The sequence below is a fragment of the Aphelocoma coerulescens genome, chromosome 7, assembly GCF_041296385.1.
Source record: "Aphelocoma coerulescens isolate FSJ_1873_10779 chromosome 7, UR_Acoe_1.0, whole genome shotgun sequence".
Lineage (NCBI taxonomy): Eukaryota > Metazoa > Chordata > Aves > Passeriformes > Corvidae > Aphelocoma > Aphelocoma coerulescens.
The window spans coordinates 22796672-22824014 of record NC_091021.1 but is presented as its reverse complement, the minus strand read 5'-3'; the positions used below and the strand labels follow the sequence as shown (position 1 = coordinate 22824014).

Here is a 27343-nt window from a genome sequence, read left to right as displayed (position 1 = left end):
TAAAATACTTGCAGTATTTCACTAACTACATATAAATCAACTTTTAAAAATTTTTATTGTGTTAGCCATAGTAAGTTCGTTAAGGGGCACTGAGATCCACAAGTTGTTCACATGCTGATAATGTACTTCCTTGGCCTTGTGATTTGCTTTTAACTTACAACAGTTTTTACTCCGGAGTTAACATAAGGGTAATAGAAGTTCCAATTTGCTTCTCTGTTTGCATCAGAGTAGTTTGCATCATTCATCACCATACATGCTTTTATGTGATTATCTCCCTATTATCTCTATTTGGCCAAAATTCTCACTCTTTCCATTTCTGCTTGTGCTGGTTTTATACATATGGCCACTCATATTTCTCTTCTCTTCTCTTCTCTTGTCTATATCCTTGCATTTTCTGTAGTACCGTTTTTGAGAGGAGTACATGTGGTACTGTTCCTATTACAGTAATCATTCTTTTATTGATTTGATGACTCATTTGTTGGTTCTTCTGCCATCCTATCGTGTCGTTGTTGCAGCACTGGTGACATTCGGCTGCAAAGGGACAAAGCTAACCCACAGCACTTTACAGCAGAGCAGTTTAAGCCGTTTCCCTTCGGCCTGTTCCACTCGGAGCCTGCGTCCCTCCGGAGGTCTCCGCTCTCAGAAGCTCCTCCCCGCCGGCCGCGGGGCCGGAAGCCGCTGCCGGGTGCCCTGTGAACCGGGAAGGGCTCGGTTTGAATGAGATCCGGCTGATTCACCGCGGCCCGGGCGGCTCCGGCCCAGGTGAGGGCCCGGCCGCCTCCGCGCCGGGGTGCTGAGGGACCCCGCGGCGGCCTCTCCGCGGCGGCGGGAGCGCGGCCCGGGGAGTCGGCCCGAGCGCCGGGCAGGGCCGCGGACGGGAGCGGGACGGGGCGGGTCTGGCGGGCGGCACCGGCCCGGGTGGGGAGCGCGCTGGGCCCCGTGGGCTTTCCGCGGGGGAAGTCCGGGCACTTCAGGGCAGCGGCGGCGCGGGGGCAGGTCTGAGCGGGCCGGGGAGCGGCGCAGGGGTGCTCAGCCGCTGGAGCCGGACGGGCCTCGGCGCCGCACGGGCCCCAGGGCCCGGCCGCCTCCGCCCCGGCCCGCAGCGGCCGTCGTAGTTCGGCAGCGCCGGGCGCGGGTTCGTGCTGCGGGCAGCACCAGCGCTCTGTGCCCCATTAGAGGCACCTCACGGACGGCAGCGCTGCTGCTGCTCCCGGAGTGCAGCATTGTCACGATCCCCGGCAGTGCAGCTGAAGTTAGAGGGGGACGGGAGGAAGTGAGGGCAAAGCACTGGCTGGGATACCTGAAGGGGAAGGAAGCAGAATTAAGTAGAAAAGGAGCGATAATCAACAATTAACAGCGCTATTTCTAATATGCAGCTGACTTAAGTATTGTTTTTTTAACACATTTGTGTCATGTAGTTGGATACTTGTAAACAGCTGACAAATCTGGTTGTGTGCTGGCGTCATGTCTTAAAGCTGCAGTTGTTTTCGGTATACTGTGGAAAAACAGAAATCCAGCAGGGATTGAGATCCACTTTTTAAAAAGAAGTTTTATGTAAATGTATCTCAAAGCTATATATAACTGAAATGGTACTAGGCAAGCCGAAAAGTGTGACAGATTTGTATTCATCTTAAAGCTGTCAGCCCTGAGAGTCCAAGGTGTCCTGTATGCCTCGGGTAGGGAGTAACCTTGGAAGAAGATTCTGTGGAACAGAAACTGTTCGTGACCTTATTGAGACAGTGAAAAATATCTGTTTGTGAAGAAATTCAGAAATTGACTTGCATATGGGTTGCTTCTGAATCACTTAGTGTGACTTTGAGCAACAGGATTTAGCCTGTAGCTTAATGGAAAATGTTGTGTTCCATCATTTATTGTAACATGCCATTTCAGTGATATTAATTTGAAAACTATGATTTAGAACATTATACGTTAGAGAATACTTTTAAATTAATATTAAATAATACCAGCATATAAATTAGTTTGTCAACTTTCTTGTAAGTGATTCACTCCTGACAAGAATTATTGAGTATAAACTAATAGTACCTACAACTACCTTGTAATATCTAGGATGATGGGAGAGGGCAGGTGTTAAGGACGCCTTGAATAATAGAGAACTGGTGTGATAAGTTCTTGCTGGACTACAGGATAGTTCAACAATAGTTGTGTGTCTACCTGCCTTTCCTGCAGATTTCAGAGAAGACCATTAGTTTATATATTGCATAAAATTAAAATAAATTCTATCCGTTTCTGTGGTGGTGCAGCTTGTTAATGAACCTTTGCTTATCTGTAAGTTTTTTGTGAGTGTACTTCAGTAGCTTTCAATCTGTTTCAATCTTGTTTCAATCTGTGTTACTGAAGTAACTCCAGCTCAGCAATGAATGTCGTACAATTAGGTTTGATGTACTTCTGGAAGTCAGAAAGCAGCATTTGGGAAGCTGACCTGCAAACTTCCTAGTCCAGTTTGGGTCTGTTGAGATTCAGGTTTGTGTGATCCAGAAACCCAGGTCTGGGTTTACAGAACTGAGCATATTTTGGAAGCAAGAGTCATGTAGCTCTGGACTTGCACTGCTGAGACTGCAGTCATGCATGACATGATTGAACTCTAGCTTTAATGAACAGATTACTTAGAATTGATGGTAACATCTATATTTTTTTCTTCTTTTCATACAAAATATATAGGAAAATAGACTAGCTCCACACCCACCCCCCCAGCCCCCCTAGCCTTTTTATGTGTGAAGTCTCTGTTCAGGTTTGATGACATTAACTGCAGCGAGTTTTTGTTCTTTGCTTGGTGAAATGATGTGTTTCTGCAATGTGCAGTTTCTCAGCTGGTTTACCTCTGTAGCTGTTTATTGTCCCTAGTGAAGCTGAAATGGTTGCAGTTGCACCAAAAACCTTAAGCCAGTTCTTTAGTTGCTGTTAATAAAATTGTTGATCATCTGCTATGTGTAACTCCTCAACAGGAGATCTGGAAGTGCTTGTACAAATCTTGTTATGTAGTCTCAGGTGGAGAAACTGAGTTACTGAAGATGATATGATTTGCATCAAGTCACTCAGTGTACAAATTGCAAAGTAAATTGCTGTCACCTGCGTGTAGCCTGATACTCTCTCCACTAATAGGGCAGTTTAGTAGACATTGTTTTCTATGTATGTCGAAGCTGATTTTGATATTTATTTCTTTACTAACTCAAAAGTTGCCAAACCAGGAGAACCCTCTTTCATTGAGGGATCACATCATGGAGTGTTAATGCTAGATAAAAATAGTGCAGTGTAGTGTGAAACTCATGTGTCTCATGCAAAGAGATGCAGTAATTTAAGACTGTTTCAAGTTGATTTCAAAATACATGCTGAAGCATGCCAAGTATAAGTACAGTAGCTGTTGGTTTATACCTATACATGTACACACATTTGTGCGTAATCCTTTTATATAATTTCATCCCTGTGTTACCTAAGGAAAAATGTTTTCATTATTAAAAGTCAGAATTTAAGTGACTTGAAAATACCAATGAACAACTGAATAGTGAACCAGAGCCCTCCAAATGGGCAGTTCTTTCCAATTATTACTTAACCAGTAGTATTAGGAGCAAATATTAGACATGGGTTTTAAATTTTCTGTTTTCAGATCAGTTTTGAGATGCTCTGTGTATACTTTCACTACATTATTAATATCCACTGATTTTTCCCTTTTGAGGCAAGGACAGTTAAAAAGAAAATTGCAGTAATGGAAGTTTAGATTTTTAAATACCATCCTATGACCAAGATTTTTTTAGTTGAGGTGTTTCCAATCATGGATATACATAAGCAGAGAAGCTATTTAATTCTTTTTGTCTTAAGCCATTAGTGATCATACTGATTTCAATGATAAGTATATGTCATCTAAATCCTGGAATGCACCAAAATGCAAGTTTATTATGATAACTGTCCTGCATTTTTCTGATATGGAACTATTTGATACATTTACTTCCTTAAAGTTTTGCTTTAAACAGAGACTGTTAATTCTTCCTTGCAGACAGAAGGAAACAGTATCAAAATAACTTTTGCCAACTTTGGAAGGAAAAGAGGTGAGATTTACTGTGAATTGTTTGTTTGCTTGTCTGGCTTTTATTTATATATATATATATATATATATAATGTGAGTGTGTGTGTGCAAATATAGGGAAAAAACCAACAGGTAAGTTGTTAATCAAACCCAGCTTTTTGCACTTTGTAGCAGAGGTAAGATTCTCAGCTGTAGGTTACTGTGTGTGCCTCCCTGGGGAACAGACCAAGCTCAGGGAGATTTGTTTCTTTCATATCCTTATAGTAAGTGGAGAAGGGAATGCAAGACCACTGGGTGGTCAGGTGGCTAAAGGTGAATTGGGTTGTAACTCAAGCCCAGTTGATGAAGTGGTTGCAGTTCTGTTGCAGCCTGGGCTCCTGGCTCTCATGGTCTCTCCTGGATCATTGCCTTCTGCAAAGCTGGCAGAAGGATAGTAACTTTCCATTCGACTTGTTAGTGATTTCCGCCCCAGCCTGTCAGCACTGAGAAATGCTGACTTGTTCTTTTTTTTCCAACTTTCTGGGAAGGTGAACACATCTTCCTTTGCTCTTGTACTACTTTGAGTTAAGGTTCAGAAGGGTGTCTGTTAAATTACCTCAGTTACTAAAAAACAAAACAAAAACCCTCCACCCAAACAGAAACACAAAACCAATCCCCAAAACCCACAGATATTCTTTGGGCAGCTTTAGCTTAAAGAATGATTTGACAGAAATGTCTTCTGGAACCTGTATTAGTGTTAGAAGCAGTCAGCTCTTCCAAGACCTCTTTTTCTGTTATGGCAAGACAACTATTTCTGGGATGCAGCGTGAAGCCTCTCAGAGAAGTGAACAGGGTTAAACCCAGCGTTTTTGATAGCCTCTCAGTTTGCTGCAGGGCTGCACAAATGGCTGTCCTGGCAGTACTGAGAAAGCAGCATCAAGTTGGTGAGCAGCAGCAGCTTCCTCATTGCTCCTTATGTTAACACTGACATTGAAAAAAACGTCTATCAAATCACGGCCACAGATCATTTCACAGATCTGTTTTAAAACACTGCTCTACAAATGATTGAGTGGATGCAGTTAATGGGCAGTGTTCTCAGGGAGGAGGATAAGATGAATTTTAACTCCTAAACTGAGCGTGAAGCATTCTTTCTCAACCTGAATTCAGGCAAACCTAAAGGTCTTTGTGACTTTTCCAGTCACACCAATTGCTCTTGCAGAAATAAACAGGAAAGCTTTCTGTATCTGCAGACTGCTCTTACCCTTGGTGCTTAGGGGATCTTAGCTACAACAAGAGCTTAGTAAAAAAAGGCTGTGGTTTCAGTTTCTAACAGCAGTTTAAATGATCAATTAGCTTTAAATTGCTTAAATTAATTATTAAAGTATTTTTACATGTAATGTTGAGAAAACTGGAAGCTTCTTGCAGTATTATGGATATTTGAGCAACACATGGCATGTACCACTTCAAGGGATTGTATGGTAAAAGGAAAAGAAAAAACCAGTAGACTTTTATTTGGATTATTCTTCAGTGGTGCCTTGTCCTTTTGTAGCTTATCAATGTAACATATCTTTTTACATGTGTTTCTAAATTTTACTGGGTTTCTGCCCTTCTCGTTTCTGTTTCTTTCTACAGGAAAGAGACCTACTGGTATCATCTTTACAGTCAAAAAGTGGGGAGCTGCTGCTGAGTTTGTTCTGTGAGCACCTCTTGCTGAGCACCAGGTTAGAAATGCATAGTTGCTTTATTTGTAAAGGCTAAAGTTACCTTCATTAATGTCTAAAAATTTTGCTTAAGCTGTTTTAAGTTTTACAAAAGCATTGTTTCAGGAATGGAGTTTATAGCTGAAATAATATTTAGATATAGTGGATTAACAAAAATTAAAATTTGTTCTGATTTGGTTCACTGACCTATATTCTTCAGATGTTTATACATCTGAGTAAACAGTTATGTTTAGGTCCATATAATCTATAGCTTACTAAAACATACTCAGTTACAAATAGGCAAGTAAAGCATTAGTTGCCACAACTCTAACCAGAGTCAAGTCATGGAGCTAGTGAAATAATTTGCAGTGTGTCTAGAACTGGGTTTTGGAGATTTTCTGTCTGTGCTGCTGTCTTGAAAATCTAAATACCTCAGTTCAGTGACTAGTCTGTGACAGTTAGGTGGGAAATGTTACATCCCTCCAGTTCTGTAAGACAGTGAGATTTTGTTGTAAAGTTATGCTGACAAATAATCAATTTGTTTAACACATTAGTCTAATCCAACTTTAATATGGCAAAGTATGCTTCTGTAAATGAGGTACTATTCTATTGGGTTAGAAATGGCAAAAAAAGTGTAAATAAAATATTAATTAGTACTGTCTATTATTTTTCACTTGTGTTATAGGATTTGTTATTCAATACTATTTCTTAAATATACGTAGATAATGTACCTCATCAGCTTATGGAAGTTGCTGTAGTTGTCAGAACTACCAGTTTTAGGGTTACCAGTTGTAGAGACTAAAAGTTTCTTAAAATAAATGAACAACCATGCTGGATTAAAATAATTGTTTTAGTAGCTTAAATCTACTTCTCAGTTACTCTTCAGCCCTCTTTAGTGTCATGGAAGATGAATCATTGTGGGTTTCAATGGAGGAGTATCTACCACAGAGGGGTAAAATGAACTGTAGTTGGCGTTAATTTGTGGTAACATTGTGACTGTTTTATTGAAGCCATTTAACATATGCTTACATAATATCTTTAAACAGCAACTTAACCTTTCCAAGGCAATCCTCCAACTTGATTTGGAATTTATTGTAGTTCAGGATAGAAAAGCATATACACTGTCTGCAGCTTTTACCTCTAATAAAGAAGCTTGGTTTCAGTGAACTTACTGAAAAAGTGAAGCATAACCATTGACCCTTTAATAAACTCCTTTTTAATTTCTATGGCGCCAGTGGAGCTTTAAGAAAGTACTTAACTGCTAGGTGAGGCTGCACTTGTTGGGTTTGCAGGTTCTACAAAATCAAGGCAGTGAATCATATTAAACTAATAGCCTGATAGTTCATTAAACTGGGAAAGTGAAATTAGCAAGTAAAGCAAGTATTTCTGATCGATGTACCTTGGATAGCTTATGAAGTCATTAAAGTAGGAAGTAAAATGCTGCTTCTCTGTGTGTTTAGAAGCTTAAACTATTTGCTTTAAACTTATACTGAAATAAAGCTCATTAGTCTTTAGCCAGTAAAAATTCTAGCAAATTTCAGAAGAAATGATGAAAATGATGGTGATGTTCATCTTCAACATGAAGATTTTTTCATATACAAAACAAATAATGTTTTTCAAGTTCTTTTGCATAATTACTTTCAAAAGAAGGCTATTGAATTAGTGTTATTAATGTAATCTGAAATCATGTATATAATTCTCTTATGTGTAATGTAACATCCACTTGGAGGATGAATGTGTTTTGGAAATCATACTTTGTGTTCTCAATTGCTTTTATATCACCTAAACAGGCTTTGTTGTGTTGTGTTAAAACTTGTCCAGTTAAGACCATAATTTTTGATGCAGTACTTTGTATCTTCTATTTCACAAATAAGCCAGTAAAATTTTCTGATTTCTGTAAGCCTTGGAAATTGCTTGATTTGCTGAAAACAGATGTTCAAAAATTAATATTCAGTAGGCTTTTTTAAATTTTATCCATAAGTTCTGTTGTATAGAGTTAAGAAGTTGAAAAAGCCAAGTAAGCGTGGTAAAGTTCTGTTAAAGCTGGGGCAGAACCTGTACTTAGGTATCCACCATGAAATTGTCAATGTCTTTTCAACAATAGAAAGTAAAGAAACTAGAGAAAGAAATATCAGTGTAATTTTTTTGGTTGGGCACCTTAACAGCCTTTATTCCTGGGGATCACCCTTTTGAAAGTTACAAGACATAAAAACTGATGGGGTTTTTTTTGTTGTTTTTTTTTTTTTTAAAGGTAAGGCATTTCATTGATTGGAATAATCTTGCACTAAAGCAATGGCACATGCAACACTGGAAATGTATTAAATGACTGTACTGTCACTAGTCTTCTAACTATATACACATTAAATGTTTACTTTACAGTATTTCTTTTAGTATAATGAGTTCATTAAAAAAAAGCTTTTGATGCTAATTCAGAGATCCATAATCTGCTTAGTGTCTTTCACATGTAGTTTTGATGATAACTGACAAGCTGTAAGTTAATTAGCGCGGAACTTACTAATGAGGATGCTAAAATCCTTACTTTAACATTTTTATTGATGATTTCTGAGCAAACTGAAGTAAATTCGATGGTGTATCTAATAAGTTTTAGGAACTTTCTGGCTGTAGGTACTGATCATAAGCAACAAAAATCCCCCAATTAATTGAATGATGGGAAAGTTTTGAGAAGTTTGACAAGAGTGTTCATCTTCAGAAATGGGGATAACCCAATACCAAAGCAATAAAACAAAGTCTGTTAATTAGCATGGAAGACAGCTTCTTGAATTAATATGTGGTGTTAATTAACAGGAAGTCTGATGTTGTGTTGTAATTACCACCAATATTTTTGACATACTGAGTGACTGAAGGTGAATTATATAGATAGCAATTTAGTAAACATTTTGAGTTTGGGAACATTTTTCCTTTGTTTCTGTTTTTCTAGAAATATGGATAGACTTCTGCGACTGGGAGGAGGTATGCCTGGGCTGGGACAGGTTAGTATATAGCTTGTCAATCTTTTCTTTAAAATTAATCAATTCTGGAACATTCCTTCTATTACATTTTAAAACAGCACCGAAAGCAGAGTTCATAGTAATCTTTGACTCAAGAGATTCTATATGTGTATGCAAATCTTTGTTACAACCTGACCTTTTTTTTTTGTAAATACGAATACCTGTGTTGGCACTAAGTTTACAGAATGTTTATAGACCTTTCTTTTTGTGTCTGAGCATTTTAAAGTTTGAATTGAAAAGCATTGGAAACACATAATATTTTTTTAAAAAACAGTTGCTAGTAATACAGAATTTCAGAACATGAAGGGTATTCTAAATGGCCAAGCACATCCACTGCTCTCTCATAAATGACATCTTTCGGTTCTTGGATCACATTGTGAATGGGGCATTATAAGATACTGAAGTATAGGTAAATTTCAAGAGATAATTTGAATTGAATTTATCACGTATGGGTAGTTGTAGCTACCTGTATGTGTGTTTTATTGTGTCTCCTGTTGATTGTCCTCACTTCTGTAACTACTCACAGCAAAAAGGTCTCCCTGGCAGCTGTCTTGTTCCAGTGAGAGACCTATTCACATCGTATGGCTTCTCCTACCTTTACAGCAAGTCCTAGTGCTTTTTTCCTTGATCAACTGGCATTGCCAGCAGTCTTCAAAAATAAAATCAAGCTGATCTTATTACATTGTGCTGATTACTCTGGATACAGGGGAAAAATAATTAGGAACTTCTTTGTTTGAGGTCTGTAGAAAGAATTATTTCCTTAAGGAATGGGCTCCAGCGTAATTTCCTTTGTAGTCTTGGTTGGCTGCAGTAGCTGGCCTTTCTCTGTTTCCTCATCTGCCTCCTGGGCTCTTTCTAAATTGGGAATCCAGACTCTTGTTCTTCCGGAGTAATCAGTTCTGTATGTTTTAGGCTTCATGATGTGTATGCAGGGTTGTTTCTGGGATGTTTGAAATTGCTAAACCCAAAGCTTCTTTTGGTTGTGTGTAGTGTGTTTGTGTCCAGTATAACTACAAGGAGTATAATACTGAAGCATTTGGTGAAATATTCTAGGCTGATCTACAGACTCTAGATGTTTTGCCAAATAAGCTGTAACTTTTGGTGCATAATTTTTTTCCCCCTTTTTATAGCTAAAATTCTATTCACGTTCTCTTAGTGAATCTTCAAGCCGCCCTCAGTTATTTTTAGTTTCACTTTCTTAAACAGTTATTTCTCTTGTTCCTCTGAGCTGCCAGCCTGCTTCATGACTCTTCATTTTTTTAACATCTGTGCAGTCTAATCTCTCAAGCTTTCACTTCTTAGTCCTCTCTGAACTTGACGCATATCAAAGCTGTTTTTCACATTTATGGTTAACTCTCTGCTGTTTTCTGAATTTTTCATCTTTAACTTAAGGCTTGCTAAAAAACTGTGGCAGACAATAGAACATAACATTCAGAGGAAGCTCACTGAACTCCTCTGGTAGCTTTGGCCTGCAAAGCTGCTCTGTGTTTGTTTAAATATGGAATTGTCTCTTAAATGAGTTGATGAGTATGTGTTGGATTAAAAAAAAAGGCATAAAACTGAATTGCTCTTTACTCAAGCTGCTGCTTGCACTGGATGTCTTGACTGAATTTGTAGTCTTTTGGTTTATTGAATCAGCAGGAAGGCTTTTCAAATAGCAAATATTTATGTCTTTAAAATACTGTGTTTCAATGGACCTTCAAAGGTCACTTATATTCTGAGTATCAATTGATGAAAATTGAGAGGTAATCCAGAGTGAATCAGATGTCTTTGAGATAGAAGAGAGGAGGAAGGTATTTCTTGGATATATTTTGTACTGCTAGAAAGCAAAGTTATTACCATTTGTTTGCAGTAGGGTGTTTTAAACAACATTACAAAGCTTTTTGTTCCTCTTACTGCTGTGTCACAGTTGTTCTAAAGGTTGAATGTAGTAAAAACATCTGACTGACTCATTCTTGCCAGCATAAGAATCATCTGTGTATATAGTCTGGTAGAAAAAGGGGCATTTTCAAAGTAATTTTATCACATAGTTTGGAGATTTCTTTTTTGTGTAGCTTGGGGTTTGCTTAGCAAGAGGACTGCATGTCCTCTCCATTAAAGTCTGCTAAGAGTCCGTTTGGTTTGATTTGCTTTGTAACTGATGTTAAAGTCCTGGCGGATGCTTGGTCAGCACAGTTCCCGTTTGATCTCTGCCAAGGCATTCTTTCTCAGTGACTTGCTTTAGTTTCTTCAGCAGCAGTTACTTGACTCTCTCCCCTTGGCAAAATTACCTCTTCTGATTATTGTCTCATTAAGGTTTTCTTGGTTTTCCAAACTCAGATCTGTTGTCCCAAATGAACTTTAAATTAATGTGTTTGCAATATGCTTTTCAGGTCTTTTGGTGTAGTGTATTACACTTGATAGCTGCTGTCACTGAATTTGTGGTTCTCTTTCCTTACTTCTTGCTCCTTCAGGATGCTATTGAGTGGCTGATTGGCCTTCAGTTGTCCAGTGGAGGTCAGTGCTAAATCCCATCTACCCTAGACCTGTCTTCAAATGGCTAATAAACAAATCTTTAAGGAAGTAATCTTAAACTGATACTTCAACAATAAACTTTCCCGCCAGTGACTTGTGGCTTTTCTTGAGGCATTTCTTCTCTTTTAATCATAGGTGAACAAAGGGGAGGAGGAGGTGGACAAGAGAGGAGAAGGGAGGAGAACCTTAGAGCTTTTGGCATCACATAAGCCATTCACAGTATTTCCTGACAGTGCACTTGGTCATTAACTGTGTGTTCTTTTTATGGCAAGGTACCTGTGTTTAGTTTTGAGCTTGATGCCCAAAGTATGACCTTCTTTGGAACACTGCTTCATGCAGAAATTGTTTATGTCTTACATGACTGGTGTTGTAGACCTGGTTCATAAGTTTGTTTTGTCTTGAATTTATGCTCTTGATATAAATGCATAAGATGAATGAATGAATGAAGCCTTTTAGAAAAGATGTAAAAGATTCAAAGTGTTGTGATGTCTCAAAGAAAATCTTATTACTTCAGTTTCCCTCCTGTAGTTCAAGGGAATTAAGATTTTGGCAATGCACTTTTCTTTACTTATATGGTCTCCTGTCTTTTTCCTTCTGCCCCTTGTCATGTTGGGTTTTTCTACTTAACTTCTCTTTCCTGATTCATTCTTTTCTGTCTCTCCCTGTTTGTTCCCCTGGAATACTGCCTACCATAGAATTTCACTAGTGGTTTAGTACTTCAGTTTGCATTGTACATTTGCTGCAGACAAATGAACAGGTTTATGGGGTACGTAAAAGCATCCTGCTTATGTAGCAGGCGGGAATTTGGAGCAACACTCATCTTCATTTTGTATGCTGAACTATTGTTTGCTGGTGAATTCAGTTCCACATATGCCTCTATTAGGCAATCCCACTGCAAAGGGTGTGAGCAAATTAAGTGCATTTGTAGCCAAGCTTTCTCTCCTCAACACTTTCAGAACAGTAATTCAAGTTAAGTAAGTTCTTGTCCATACTAGCACATGCTGTCTGTTTTTCTGAATCCAGATGTGATAGGGAGCAGTGAAATACTGACACTTTTAAAAGAGGCTGTTGAAGAAATTTTTATTGCTTGATAGATTTTTGAAAATATTCATTTACACTGCTCTGTTAGTGCAGACAACTGTTCTAGTGCAATAGATGAAAAATAAAACTGATTCTGTATTTTTGAATTAACATATTTGATGACAGAGGGGAAGGGAGAAAATTCCAATGGGAAGGGAGGGGGAGACAGAGAACTGACCTGTGGCTTATAAGGAGTGTTTACACCTTGACTTGGAATATAGAAAAAGAAGTGCAGATAGCTATTTTATTTGAATCATGGACTTGCCAATTAGCCATCAAGTGCTTCCATCTGTGAAATAGTTGATCAGATGGGTTAGCTGGGATGTTTCCAGATTAGGGCATTGTAAATGGCACTTGAAAACTGTCACTTTGATTAGGAGGTTTCAAATACTGCACTGCTTGATGCTGTGGAACCTTTTTCCTCTCATAGGATCTTGGTTTTTTCAGAACATGCTTATGCTATTTAGTAAATCTCTGGCACCATGGGAACTTGGGAGACCTGCTGCTGATCTAAAGTTCTGTTTCGTGTGCTGATGTGGTCGGGGTGGTTGTTGGAGGACAGCACAGTGCACTCTTTTGCATGCAAAAAAAGGCTTCCAAAGAGGAGTTGATGGTCTGGCAGACAGTGGAGGATCAGACTCAGTGTAGATCATTTCCAATTAACTACTAGATGCAAATTTCCTTGAGTTACTTCATTAAGCTGATTTGTCATTCAAAGTATATGACTTTTTCTTGCATCTTACATCTTCCATATGTAAACAGAAACATCCACCAACAATAAAAAAACCTTAAGCCCAAAACAAACCCAGACAACTCCCATCCCTCCTCTCCAAAAAAAAACCAAAAAACCAAAATCACACCAACAACCCAACCAGGAAAAACTGCAACACCTTAACATCTTACTGAAGATTATTTTGGTTCATTGATTCTTGAAACAGGTTGTGTTTTAATTTGAAGGGTGCAAATGTGTTGTCTTTAATGAAGTGCCTTTTTCTTTGTAAAGCTGTAGAGTGTTCTGTTATCTCAGTATCTGTTTAGCTGTATGACTTTCTCCTTTCTGTGTCTCCTGGGTATATATGCTTTATGGGGTTTGAATTGCGGTGATGCACTGTTGTCTGCTTCTCGTATGTATTTGAAGCTTCAAATACGCCTTTTGAGACTATTTTGCCAGGGGAATAAATCTGAATTATAGCTCTGAAAATTGTGCATCGTTTCTGTGCCATTGCTTCTGAGACATTTTCCAGCAAAGTTCTCAAGTACGAAGAATGTTACTATTTCTAGAACTCCAATGTAACTCCCAGTAGATGAGATGGTGTACAGTTTGGGTGGGTTATTCCAGTTTTACTTTTTTTCAGGGAAAAGCTGTCAATGCACTTAAGGAATAAAAAAATTTTCTCAGTGACAAACATTTTTTATCCATTAAAAACATCTAACATGAAATCCCATAAAAAGTTCAGGAGACTTAATTGCCTGCATTATCTTCTGTAGAAAGTCTCAGCATCAGTTTTTATATATAAAATATATGATTTTGTTTTAAGGAAAAAAAAACACCTTAGAGATAGTAAACTGTGTTGTTTTACTTTCATTGTCTGGGATGAATGTTTTACTGCATTGATTAGTGCTTTAGTACAGGTCTGTTCAACAAAAGCTTCATATCAAATTTAGGGTACAGGTGTGGCCTGGGTCTGGTTTTGCTGGAGACGGTAACTCCATGGGTCATGTTAGGCTTGTTTGAAAGTTGCTGGGGATTGCAAAGGCAGAGTGCAGTTCTCATACATTTGTAGTACAGTTGAGTCATTGTAATGTGATTTATCTCCTAAGGGGCTGATGGGAGAGAGAGAGAGAGGGAGAAACCTGCTAGAGTTGGTTTAGAGCAGTCATATAGTTTTACTTAAACCCTGTGCGTAATTTGTGTTATAACGGCTGTCTTAAAGTAGGATGGCTGCACTATAGACACATCTTATGTATTAATCACAAACATAAAACTAAAATACTAGTGGATTGTGTCTGAGCATTACAGTTTCCTCTGATCTGCTGTTTTACTGTAGAGAACATTTTTAGCTGCCTCTTCTTGGCCTCAGATCTTAAACTTCCATATTTCTAATAATTAGGCAATTAGGTTCTCTCTCCTCAGTTTAATTGACAGTGCAGTCCAGCTGACTTTCGACTTTCCCCAGAAGAGACAAAGGAGCTTGGACAAGGAAATGAGTGTAGCCATAACGAGAAAGAGCATGGGGAAGAAAGACTAAAGAAGAGACATCTTTGTGCGTTTTGCATTACATCTATTCACTTGTAATGTTCCTTTCTTCAAGCAGGAAACAGCTGCCTTATAGTGATTGATGTAATTTATTTCTCTTGGAAATTGTATCTTCTTTCTGAAATCCCATGCAACTGAATATTAAGTTGCAGTGCCCCTATCTACCGCCTGTGAACAAGGGTTTCTATTTTCCTCCTGCTGTGTAGAAGAGTCCTCTTCAAGTTTTTCTGGGAAGTTTGAAATGTTTTTCTGTTATAGTGGTGTGGTTTGGGGGGCTGGTTGGTGTTGGTTGATTGGTTGTTTTTTTCAAGTGTTGCAAACAACTGACTTTCCTGCATACTGCCACTGAGTCCCAGTTCACCTGCTTGTGTCCAGAGAACCAGATCTTCACAGCAGAGAACCTATAGGCATATAGAACCCAGTACATTCTTCTGCATATTGAGAAGATATCTTTAACTGCTTTGCTTCACAAAGTGTACTTTAGGTTGAGCTTAGGCAGAACCTGCTGAGGGCAAACTTTCTTCTTGGCAGAACTGTGTTTAGAATAAGGTAATTAAAAATCTACATTAGAGCAAGACTTCTGAAGGCAGACAGAATTACAGGTGCTGACTTGTCATCTGCCTTGAGGCTCTCAGTTCTAAATCTCAATACCTTCTGTAATGCTGATTGGAATAGATGACAGGTTAGTCCTGGTTTTATTCTGGAATGAAACTGACCTTTGTATTTTCTGGATTTTCTTTTTATTTACAGTACATTGATGCTGTGAAAAATAATAGTTCTTTTCAAAAAGATGTACAGTGTTACTGAGGATTTGTTTTGTGTTCCTGATCTTACAGCTTTTTGCTAACCATAACATTGTCTTAGAATCATAGAATGGTTTGTGTTGGAAGAGACATTTAAAGGTTATCTAGTCCAGATTGTCCTTATGCTTGGTAAGGAATATTAACTGCAGTAATACAGCATACCTACCCCTTTGTGTAATGTCTCTCAAGGAATTTGTAGATTAAATGGGGTAAAGATAGCAGAAACACTGACCCAGGGAAGGTTACACTTAAGCAGCCATTTCATGCAATGGTTATACTGGGAACATTGCAGGAAGTCTAACTATTGCAAATTGTAGCAAGGTGATATATGTAAATAATTTTCTATCATGAATACATGTTAATATTGAGTAGTAAACGTTTATTTCTGATAATAATGTTCTCTGAGTGTCCTGATAAGCTAGAGACTATTTTTGTTTGAAGTTCTGCTTAGTTAGAAACAATCAAAAAACAAACTGACCAAAAAACCCCTAAAAAAGAACCGAACCAAAAAACCAAAAACACCCCCTCACCCCCCTGCCAAAGCCCTAGCAAAAAAACAAACCAAAACCCACCCCACACACACAAAAAAAGAAAACCTCTCAACCACCCCACAGAAACTAAAAAATTCTAAACAAGCAGAAAAGCTAAGCAGTAAAATTCTGGCTCTGCACCAAAGAGGTGTTGGCAAATTTATGATCCCAACCCGTTTAACCAACTGCTCAAAGCTATACAAAGTTCTGTGTTTTGTAATTTTGGTTTTGAAGAGGAAGGGAGATGGGAAATGTTATATATTTCAAGTCCATCTATATTGCTGTTGTAAATGTGAACCTGGGTAAACTTTTTTTAGGAGACAGAATTTTGTAAAACATACCGAGACCATTTTTATCTAGCCTGTTAAGGTGGGGTTTTTTTCAGAGATTTTTCAATTTAAGGTAGCAGTTGATGCCACAATACTTCTTAGTATCCCTACTCCATTTTGGAGTCTATGAGACTAAACATATTACTACAATTTTTATTTCATCTGACATATGGTGTATCAAGACAATGTGATCCTTTGAGAAATCTAGGCTGTTTTTTGAGACTTATGGTATTTTGTGGTCTGTTATGCATGCTTGATTATAAGTGGTATAAAAATGGACCTAAACATACAAACTGTTTAGACATAATGCTAGCTTCAAAATCTAATCCTGTTGATGTGGAACTAACTACAAAATTGTGTGTGTAATAGCTTGAAAATAACAATAAAATTCCAAATTTCCACTAATTAGTGTGTGATTCACAGTGCAAAGTAATACATTTTTCCCTTTCTTATTGAGCTCTCTGATTTTTTAATATTTTTGTATGACCTCAGTAATTTTCTCTGCCATGACTGATCACGTTAACTTCCTGTACTGCAGAAAATGTAATACGTGGCTTCTGGTGCTTGTCATGATGAAGTTGTTAGAACTATTGAGATTTCAGAATATGCCTCACTCCCTTTGCCACTTCCACTGATGGAACATGAGTTGGTAATTTCTATAGGTGTATTTTCTCAGTCCAGGAAAAAATTGTTCCACAATCCCAGCTCTGCTTAGATTTTTAGGCTTAGCAATGTGTAAAAAGCACTATGCTGATCTACAAAATTTCTTATTCTTTATATCAATGTATCAGTAAGTTGTACCACTTACTGGCCAAAAGTAGAGAAGAGCAGTGGTACTCTGGTGAACTTTTAAGACCTTACTATCATTAATACCTCTACCTCCTCTGCACACTTGCTCATATTTGTGTCCTCTCTGCAGCTTGTATTTTATAGTGGTTTTTTTTTTTTCCTTCTACCAAGCTATACACGCAAAGTTGAATTTACCTCCACAAAATGGTAGCTATAAGCTCACTTTAAGTGCCTCATCCTTCCATGCATCTTTTAATATGATAAATTATTGGTTTATAATTATTGTCATTGTCATTGCATTTATACCTCAGTTGCCTTTCTCCCCCTTACCTATATAATAAAATGTCATCTTTACCTGAAAAACATGTTCTGGAGGAGGTAGAGAAGGGCAGTGAAGAAAAATTGTGGGGTGAATAAATTCACAAGTAATGCAAGGGGGTTTTTTGTCTTGGGTTTTTGTTGGTTTGTTTTTTTTTTTTTAGCTAATCTTTCTCAATTGTCTTTGGATATAACAGCTGAAAATATGTAGTGAAAGGGTTAAGTCGGCATGAAAGAATTCATTTCCACTTTAATGACCTAGCCTTGCTGGGTTAGGACGATGGGGAACATGCTTCTGACTTGTACTCCTATTGCCAATTAACACCTCCTATAACAGGTTGCCTCAGCTAGTCATTGAAGCAGAGGCAGTAGAAATAGTTTACATGCAGCTTGTTTTTCACACTAGTTGTTTAATACCCACAAAATTAAACTATTAAAAGGTTCTTTCTTAGCTTACTGGGAAAGAAATAAAACATGATAGCAGTCATTGTTTGCTTGTGTGTCCTATGTTTGTGTTTAAATCGTTCCAGTTACAAAAATAAATAGAAGTACTAATGATTCTTTTATTTTACACAGTGATACGTCATTTGGTGCATTAAAGCTGAGATGTGCTTCACAGCACTTAAGTTGACTGCCTTTGGGTTTTTATTACAGTTGCCCCTGCAAAACTGAGTTTCTTTGAAACAGCTATGATGTATTTCAAAATCATCTTTTGTGCTATTAGCATGAAACCAGAGCAGTGTTTAAGATCCATCTAAACAATGGAAAGTGTATCCATTTGTGGAATATTTCTCAGTTCCTTGTGTAATTATTCAAGTCCACTTTCTATACCTATTTGAATAATTCTAAAATAGTACAAATAAAGAGCAGTGCTCTAAAATAACACTTTAGTTCACATTTAATAATAAAATTGGTTAAATAATTGATATCAGTTCACACTAAGAGAAAGGTGAAGTAATATACCTAAAAGTGTTAACAAATTTGCTAAAAGGCCCGAGTAGGTAACACTTCAAGGCGTTAGTTTTTATCCTGTAAGAATGGCAAATGCCTTTAACACTTCGTCAACAAGGGCTGCCCAAGTAAAGGACTGCTTTTTATACTGGATCATCTCTTTAACTATTTGAAACAAAAATAGTAACATGCATAATTTAATATTACAGTGTAATTTTCTGTCCATAACTTGCATGTGATTCTTTTTCCCTTTCAAGTCTTACTAAAAAAAAAAAGAAGAAGTATTTTAATAGCAGTAACTTAATTTTATCGATTATTACTGAACTTGGAATTCTGCTATTCTAAATGAAAACAAACCTAAAGCTTGGTTGGGTTTTATGAGGTGGTTATCAGGCAGTTCATTTCACTGACTGAAAGCATAAAGTTAATTCAGAAGAAATACCAGTTTTTTAGTAACACATAACAATATTTTTTACAGCAGTTCTTTAATTTTAATAATTACTGTATCCAGCTTATACATGCATAGTTGGGAAAAAAGAATGTTCAGTATTCCTTGCAGTTTCCAAATCTAATTTTTCTCTAATTCCCCAAGAAATAATCCAATAAACCTGTAGGTATGCAATATTCGCTGTTTACTGTGGGACGGACAGTCTTCCAAAACTATGCAATGAGATAGCTGCTCTTTGAATATGATAATGTAACCAAAAGTACCAGCAGCTCTTTTGCATTGCAGACACAAACGCTTTCTTGTCTGCTTTCCTGATACCGGTTAATTTAATTTGGTGCTCTGCTTCGTAAGGATGGTGCTTCTTTGTTAAAGTTGGCAGGCAGTGAAGTTTATGAACAGTGGTAATAGCACATGCTGTGGAGGGTCAGTGTAAAATATTTGCCTCCATGTAGAGATTAGCTAATAAAATCTTTCTTCTTCTTTGCTTGATGAAAGAAAAGCATAAACTTTTGTGAAAGACTACCAGAAACAGGCCAAAGAGATCTCAAAACACTAACTGGTAGCTGGCTCCCACATACTGTGTAACTAACACGCAGAAGCTGGGGCTGTCACTCCAGGGCTGTGTTAGATTATCAGCCATTTGTGGAAAAGGAGGTGATCAGAGATGGAAGAAATTGGTTCTAGTTTCCAAATGTCTTTTTCTTCAAATCATCCAAAGTCAAGTAAGCTACTTGGAAGACCCAAGTTCCATTTGGTTTTATCTCTTAAATCTTTAAAAGTTTTATGTTAAGAATTTGATGAACTTTGGTTTAGAATTTTCTATAGAAATACAAATGTGTGCTTATAGTATTTTATGTGGCAGTTTATCTTTGGTAGAAAAATAATTTCCTCCTCTAAATTCCTGAATTTCAGTACTCTTTTGAGCAGCTCATTGTAATCGATATTCAAGACAAAGGAAGGAATATTAACTTGAAAATTAATACACATAATTGGTACAGTGCAATGAGGACTTTCATTTTCTCATAATTTAGCTAGTAATTAAAATCTATAAGGAGAACAGAGCAGACGGAAAGGAGATAGTGAGGTCACACAAAGAAGCATCAGTGACCAAGGAAATACTTGGTATGTGTTGTATCTAAGATGACTGAGAATTAACAAACCTGCCTTGTGTACTACCATTAGCTAATTTTTACAAGTTCAGGTAAATTGGTTGAACTGCATGGTAAGAGTGGAAACTCGTGTTTGATATTTTTACTATGTCTTGCATGTGCTTAAAATGAAGCAGTGAAGTATGCAGTTGATACCTCCTAATCCTTAATGTAGTAATTTCTATATATATTTAAACACATTTAGTATGTAAATTCCTTCACGGTGAATACTGTGGCTTTAAAAAAAAATTGCAAAAGCTAAGCAAGTTGGTTTACACCAATGAAAAATTCCTTTATGAATTAGCAATGTTTCCTATGCTGAAAATAAATTGTTGGCTATGGGCGGTGGCAACAGGAATTCAATGTAAGTTTTGAAAACAATTTTATCTCATAGAATGCCTAAAGATTTGATGAAATATAATATTAAGTATCCCCTCTTCTGGACCAGCATCAAGGTAAATGAACATTTGGATGCTCCAAGGAGTGTAGAAATCATAAGGAAATATTTAGGAACACCCTGTCTTAATTCCTACTTTCACTTAAACTAAAGGTTGGTTCATTTGCCTTGTTAGAGAAAGAAAATGTATTAATGTTTGTCTTTGTTTGTTCCCTGTAAGTGGTGAATCTACTGACTGATCCTAAAATGAGAAAAATTTTGAAGAATAAGCTCTTATAAATTGAGGACACCAGCATCTATATAGAGGACAGAGCTGTGATTAATGCCTCAGCTGCAGGACAGCTGTCAGTGTGATTCTAACAGATGCTAGAAATTCCATAGGGGAGAGCTCATTCAAGAGCCATAGTCTGTGAAGTAAATTCTAGTTCAAGCTCCTGATTTTTGAGAAGTTAGTCTCAGTCAAACATTAAGATTAGCCTTCCAGAAATCATGGAACTATTTGTGCTAATCTGGGGGAGATTTTTATTACACGATTCTTTATTTTAAAAATTACTGAATGCTGTAATGGGATGGTTGCTTACAGTGAAATGTTAAACCAAATCTGGAACAAATGTAGAATGCATTTGGTGATCACAGCATGGGTATTATGGTTCTTCCTAAAGCACAAGGTTACTAGTTATTTTTATCTTCCCTTCAGACCATCTCTGGTCGAGAACTGGTAGAAAATTGGGAGAGCTTTATGTATGAAAAAAGGGTTTTGTTAACAAACTAATAAGTTACTTTTAAAATTAAAACTCAACTTACATGGGCTTTTTTCTTAGCATTGATTAAGTGGAAACATGAGTCTTTGTGCTTTCCAAATTCTAAGTGAACACTGCTAAGTGAATAGACTTAAAGCAGGACAGATAAAGTTAAAAAAGTAAACTGACATGTTTATGGAGAAAAAAACATAGGAACACCATTAAAAAATGATGGGGCATTTGAAGCTTTGCCAGTCAAACAATTTAATTGTAGAAAATTCGGTGTAAGTAATGCAGGTGCTCTGCCCATTTGGTTCTGGGAAATGTTCTGAAGGACTGAAGAGCAGAGTTTTCAGTGTGAGTGCTAGAGCAGCACTTCTCCACCGGAGTATCTCACTGTTGGACTAGGGCTAAGCCAGGGAAATACTTGATGAAGGGGTGAGGTTGATGAAAAATGGACCTTTGCTGAGAATACTATGGAAGGTGAAAAGTAGGGAAATCTGCTGGAAGAAAAGGCCAAAGTGACAGAAGAACTAGCAATGAGTAGTAAGAAGTGAGGAAGGGCAAATATGGAGAGATGATGGTCAGCAGTATCAAAGTTGGAAACAGAGGTTTGAAGCTGTTAGGAAGTGGGTATGGTTGACAGATCCATGCATATATGTGAATTTCAGAATACAAAGTTTGGATTTATAATATAAAGATTAGGTCTAGAACTAATAGATTCATTGACTTCAGGGGGGGGAAAACCCACAACTGAATTTTCTTACTGTCTTTAAGGCTTTATTCTGAAGATTGATGTTTTTCTGTGTGTGTGAAAATCAAAGTATGCAGAAAGGATTATTCCTATACAAATGTAATGTGTTGATGACTTAAGTATCCGGTTTTATCTTCAGGAAGTAATGGCTTGTGTTGATTGCTGTGTCTTGTTTGATGTCGTGTGGATGTATGTTGTGTTGAATTTTTTCACTTAAAGTGAAAAGTTAAGAATTTATTAGAAACTTTTTTCCCCCAATTTTGCTTATAACTGTGGAATCAAAGATCTAAATCTATGAAGTGTTTGTGTAAAGGCACCATTTTTTCTCTTTTAACTTGAAGTATCTTTTTTTTTTTGGCCATACCCATAGTTGCTTTGTTGCCCTTCTAAGGTTACATCACCTCATGCTGAAGTAAGCTGTGTCTTTACAGTGGAAATTTGTTGTACACAATTTGGTAATAAAGTAATGAATTTGCTGTTAATTGGATGTAATGAGGTATGCTGATATGGAATTCTGTATATAAGAGCAACATTTCTCTTGCTCCTCAAGAAAGGGACATTTAAATTGCTGCCTCCTGTGTTTTTCAATTTCAACAGTACACAGAACCTGTTTCAACCAATCATTCACACCTGGGACAGTTGTGCTAATTTTTGAATAACTACTCATAAGGCAAAGAGCAAAGTATTTTGTTCACAGCTTTTCCACCTAGGGATCAGAGGTCCGTTTTTTCTCTCACTGTACCAGTGTATCTGCAAAGTACTCCCATAGCCTTTATCTGCAAGTCCTCTTTAGCTGAAAGCTGATGAAGCAAAGGGAAATTGCTGTTTGTGTTGGTGCCAGTTAATCATGCTAGCCCAGCAGCATTTACATTCACACCACTGTAAGAAACACATAGTTAATTGGAGAACTGGCCATATTTTACAGCTGACGAAGGTTAGCATTGCAGCAAGGCTGACTAATGGAAACTTAGATCTGACTCTTAGCCTGAATGTCTTGTAACAGGTTTGTATCCAGTGTAGTACTTGCCTGCTTTATATTTGACTGGTTCTGGTAAGGTTGCTCTTTAACTGTGTTGTTTGGGGTGGGGGAAGACAAGATGATGGCTAGGTGACCTATTACAAAATAATGTTAGTGAAGGAAGGTGCTGTAAAGAAGGGTTTGGGGGTTGGGTGTGCGGTTTTTTTGTTTTGTTTGTAACAACTGCATCTAACCCACAAAGTCACAATTACGGATGCATTTTTCTGTAAGTTTTGTAGTATGCAAAACAGAAGAAAATATTTAGAAACTGCAGAATAACAATGATGGTGAAAATAATTGTTTATTCTTTTTATAGGGGCCACCAACAGATGCTCCTGCAGTCGATACAGCGGAACAGGTTTATATCTCTTCCCTTGCACTGCTCAAAGTAAGTGTTCTGTATGCATACTATGTCTGAATATAATGCTGGAGATAGAGCACCTGGCAGCTGTCCAAAGTTATTGGACTTGTGTTGCCTAAATGCTGGCCAGACTAATATTAAGAATAAATTAATACTGATTGGAACCCTCAGAAACTTACTTTAATTAGTTCTTTCATTGGCTTTGTTTTTACTATTTTATAGTTTGTTACAGTTTCCAAAAGTGCTGCAAGTTGCAAATTAGCTATAGATCAACAAAGGCTGAAAGAACCTCAAATCAAACTCGAACCTTCTGTTAAACATATGGTGTCATTTGGTCTTTATTCCAGATGTTGAAGCATGGTCGTGCTGGTGTCCCTATGGAAGTTATGGGTCTGATGCTTGGGGAATTTGTTGATGATTATACTGTGAGAGTGATTGATGTTTTTGCAATGCCACAGTCTGGAACGGTGAGTTCTTTGCATGTAGACATTGAAAATTTTATTTGCTTGTTTGTTTTTTTCCTTATGGTAAATATATTTTTAAAAAGCTTTTTGTGCTTTACCTCATTGAAGCAATCTGAAGGTATAAGCTGCGAGTTTTAATACAAACAAGTATAATGGTTAAAGGGTTTCAGTAAAAAAAAAATGTAGTCAAAACTTATTTTTTAGTAAAGGCTAGTACTTAAGTGTGTCTATCAATATATGCAGATGTTATGTCCTTATGTATGTATAAATATATTGGTATAACGTGACTTATAAGGCTTATAAACGGATAACTTTCAGAACTCCTATCCTATGAGCCAGCAGAAAGATTCAAAATGTAAAAGATTTGATTAGAAGTGTAGCATGCCCTGAATTCTGATGGTGCTATAGATAAACTTCACACTAGATGTACTTCAAACTTGCTCTCTTTGACAGACCTTAGTTGCATGTCTCTTATATGATACTTCTGTGATTTGAAAAAAATATGTATTTAAATTTTGAGTACAATATCCATTTTATGAACAGATTAAAGAGACGTGTCAAGGGGCATAATTGGAATTTATGATTTTTTGTGTAACTAGAATGAAATGTTCTTAAAACAAGCATGGAGTGATTCCTTTGTAACTCAGAGCTGCACTCCATAGAATTTTCAAATTCTTTTGTCCTGAGTTTATTCTATACATGTGCATAATATATAAAATCTGCAAAAAGCCAGTATGTGATATTTATGTTGAATAAAATGTGTAGTGCTGAACTTGGGAAAAACAACAGGCCACTGTGTGCAGACCAAACAGAGGAGAAAAATGTGAATTCCTGTGCCTATTTAATCATGTTTATTCATAGTAAAGATTACTTAAAAAGCAATTCAAAATAATCTTTCAGTATTTTAAAAATCACATTGAAATACATTTCCAAAAATTACATTTTGCGTTTAAGGGAGTTCTGTCACGTAGTACTAAAGTATTCAGGTTGCCTTTTTAAACAGATGCTTATGAATATTTTTGTTTGTGCAAAGTTACAAGTTAAAAGATAATATTGCTTCATGTACAACTACTATGATTTTTGTCTGTCTTTTAAATTAGGGTGTCAGTGTGGAGGCAGTTGATCCTGTATTTCAAGCGAAAATGTTGGATATGCTGAAGCAGACGGGAAGGTAAGTCACTGTAAAGAGGGCTGACAGTAACAAGTACTCCCTCCACAGTTTTTAGAAGAAACAGCTGGCTTTCTGCAAAACTAGTGCTCTAAGGGCTATTAATAATGTTTTAAAATGAAGAATTGCCCTAGAAATTAGGTGAGTAGCATAGCATGTAATTCAGTCCCCCTCATGCATTTCAATTGTCAGGAGATTGTCACTCCTGTTAAACCTACAGCTTTGATTATCGCCCAGATAGATCAGAATGCTGCTCAGTTTAGCATAGGCGATTACTACACAGTACCTGCTTAAAAGACTGATTTTTTTATTTAACCCTTTAAATAAGATTTTAAAAATTTTTGAAGTTACAGCTTATTCATGAGCAATGTTAATGAAAAGAAAGGGAAAATAATTTTGTAAAAGATCCTAGTATTTAAACAAATTTTATTTCACTCCTACCTCTCAACAGTTGTCGTCTGCTTGCTCAAATTCTTTTACTGTGGGAAAAACTTCAAAATTAGTGTTACCAAAAGGCTCAGCAGCTGAACAGAACAGTGCAAATTGCTTTTTGACTGAGTTCCTAGTTCTACTGCTGGTTTAATTGATATTTAATCCTTTCCCACCGTTGGTTCCCGTTGTCCATGTCTGAAATGGACTTTCTGCCGTGAAAATTCAACCTTCGACGCCAAGGAGTTAAGGAGTGGATATTTACTCAAGTGCTGAAAGGGTAAAAACTGGTTCAGGGAAGGTGTGGTAACAGGGTGAAAAACTGAAAGCATGATCTACCACTGCTAATGTGTATCCCTTAATGATAGCCCTCTTTTGTCGCATTTATTCATGTCCATGTTTTCACCATACTGTGGTGAGTAATTTAAATATTACTAATGGTGTTTTTTTCACAGCTTATCCTAATTTATGCCCTGATATATTCCTACTTCTTCTTGTGATAGGTGTTTATATTTTTAAGACTCTCAATGTCCTTTTTGTTTCAGACCTGAGATGGTAGTTGGTTGGTACCATAGTCATCCTGGCTTTGGCTGTTGGTTATCTGGTGTAGATATCAATACTCAGCAGAGCTTTGAAGCCTTATCAGAAAGAGCTGTTGCTGTGGTGGTGGATCCCATTCAGAGTGTAAAAGGAAAGGTATAGTAGGCTTGCTTTTTATTTTTAAGGTACTTCAGTAGGCTTTAATATAGGAGCACTGTAAATACGTGTAAGTGCGTGATTTTGGAGGCCCATACTGTATTTTAAAAAAAATTAAAACAAAAATCTCATTGTAAATGAAAATATTTCCAGTTTGTTCTGCATCTTACGTTGGTCCTGAAACAGGCTGGAAGTCTTTGATATTGTCAGTACACATAACCAGTCATAATCCTCTCAATATTTTGCTATTTAGGTGTCACTCAACAGGTTTATAACTAATAATCCAAGTATACATTGTTTTATATATTACAATTTAGGTACAAAATCAAGGATCCATTACTAACAGATTGGAATAGGTTCAGCCCCTTAACATGGGTACTAAGAATGCACTGATTTGCAGGCATTGCATATGATGAATGGTATTAAAATTTCTATTCAAAATGTTTTGGGCAATAAAACTTTACAGAGAAGTTGGTATTAAGCATTTGGATTTTTGAGAAGTGTGCAGATAAATGATTAAGTATGTTAAATTATTATGAAAAGAGATTAACTTGCAAAGCATATTGGGTTATAGTTGTCCTTTGTTGAAATCTCTTTTGTTCTTGTTTAGTTCTCTTTTTATTTCTTTCTAGCCCCATATGCCATTTTCCTATTTCCTGCCTCATGACAGCAGGGAGCAGCTCTATTATCACCTTCACAGAGCTGTCTGCAAATGTGAGAGGCAATTCGATTTTGCTCAACCACAGGGAGAGTGGATTAGAAAAACTACAGAACGTACAGAAATTGGCTAGGTGGTTTACTGCTTTAAAATACTGCTGAGGTGTTTTGTTTGAGCATGCACTCCCATTGTATTGTAGAATAATTATTGAAATGTGTCATGGTATATATGGATGATATTCATGTAAATTTATAAATATTTTAAAAGTGTTCATCTTCTATAGAACTGTAGTATCATATTTCCTGTGAGGCAGATCTTATTAAAGCTACCAAACACGATGGGTTCTCTTAATTTCATAGCCGAATGTTCTGAAGCTACAGTTGCATTTTCAGTTGTTTTTTTTTTAAATTCAGAATTTTATAGCAAATATGTCTATGTAACAGGCAGTTGAAAAATTATTAGCTTCTGGTTGTTTGGAAGCTATTAGTCCTCTGTATAAATTTTGTTCCTTTTTAAATTGCATAAAGAGTAGAAGAAAATACAGGTAGTCTGGGGGGAGGGGGGAAGATGCAATAGAACACTTAATTATTCCTGACTTATTTTTCCTAGAACTTTTATTTTCCCACTCCAATAGAAATGTTGAAATAGGATTCTTTTTATTTTGTCAAAATACAATTGTCAAGACTATTACTAGTAATTAATTTAGACCTCACTAGCTATTAAATCCATTAAGAATAAAAGCCTCCCAATAAGTCACACTACTGT

At 37.0% G+C, this 27343-nt stretch overlaps 1 protein-coding gene across 2 annotated transcripts in view; it reads left to right on the top strand.

The window, feature by feature from the left end:
* The first annotated feature begins 656 nt into the window (after window positions 1-656).
* Window positions 657-27343, top strand: part of PSMD14 (proteasome 26S subunit, non-ATPase 14) — a 46653-nt gene continuing 19966 nt past the window's right edge. Inside the window, exons 1-8 of one of the 2 annotated variants that reach the window (XM_069020823.1) lie at window positions 664-762; window positions 4010-4061; window positions 5651-5739; window positions 8657-8708; window positions 23119-23190; window positions 23511-23630; window positions 24728-24798; window positions 25770-25920. In XM_069020823.1, the coding sequence (XP_068876924.1) occupies window positions 8661-8708; window positions 23119-23190; window positions 23511-23630; window positions 24728-24798; window positions 25770-25920 (462 nt within the window). In that variant the 5' untranslated portion in view covers window positions 664-762; window positions 4010-4061; window positions 5651-5739; window positions 8657-8660. Of the gene's footprint in view, window positions 763-4009; window positions 4062-5650; window positions 5740-8656; window positions 8709-23118; window positions 23191-23510; window positions 23631-24727; window positions 24799-25769; window positions 25921-27343 lie in introns of both variants that reach the window. The other variant, XM_069020824.1, reaches the window with a different exon arrangement.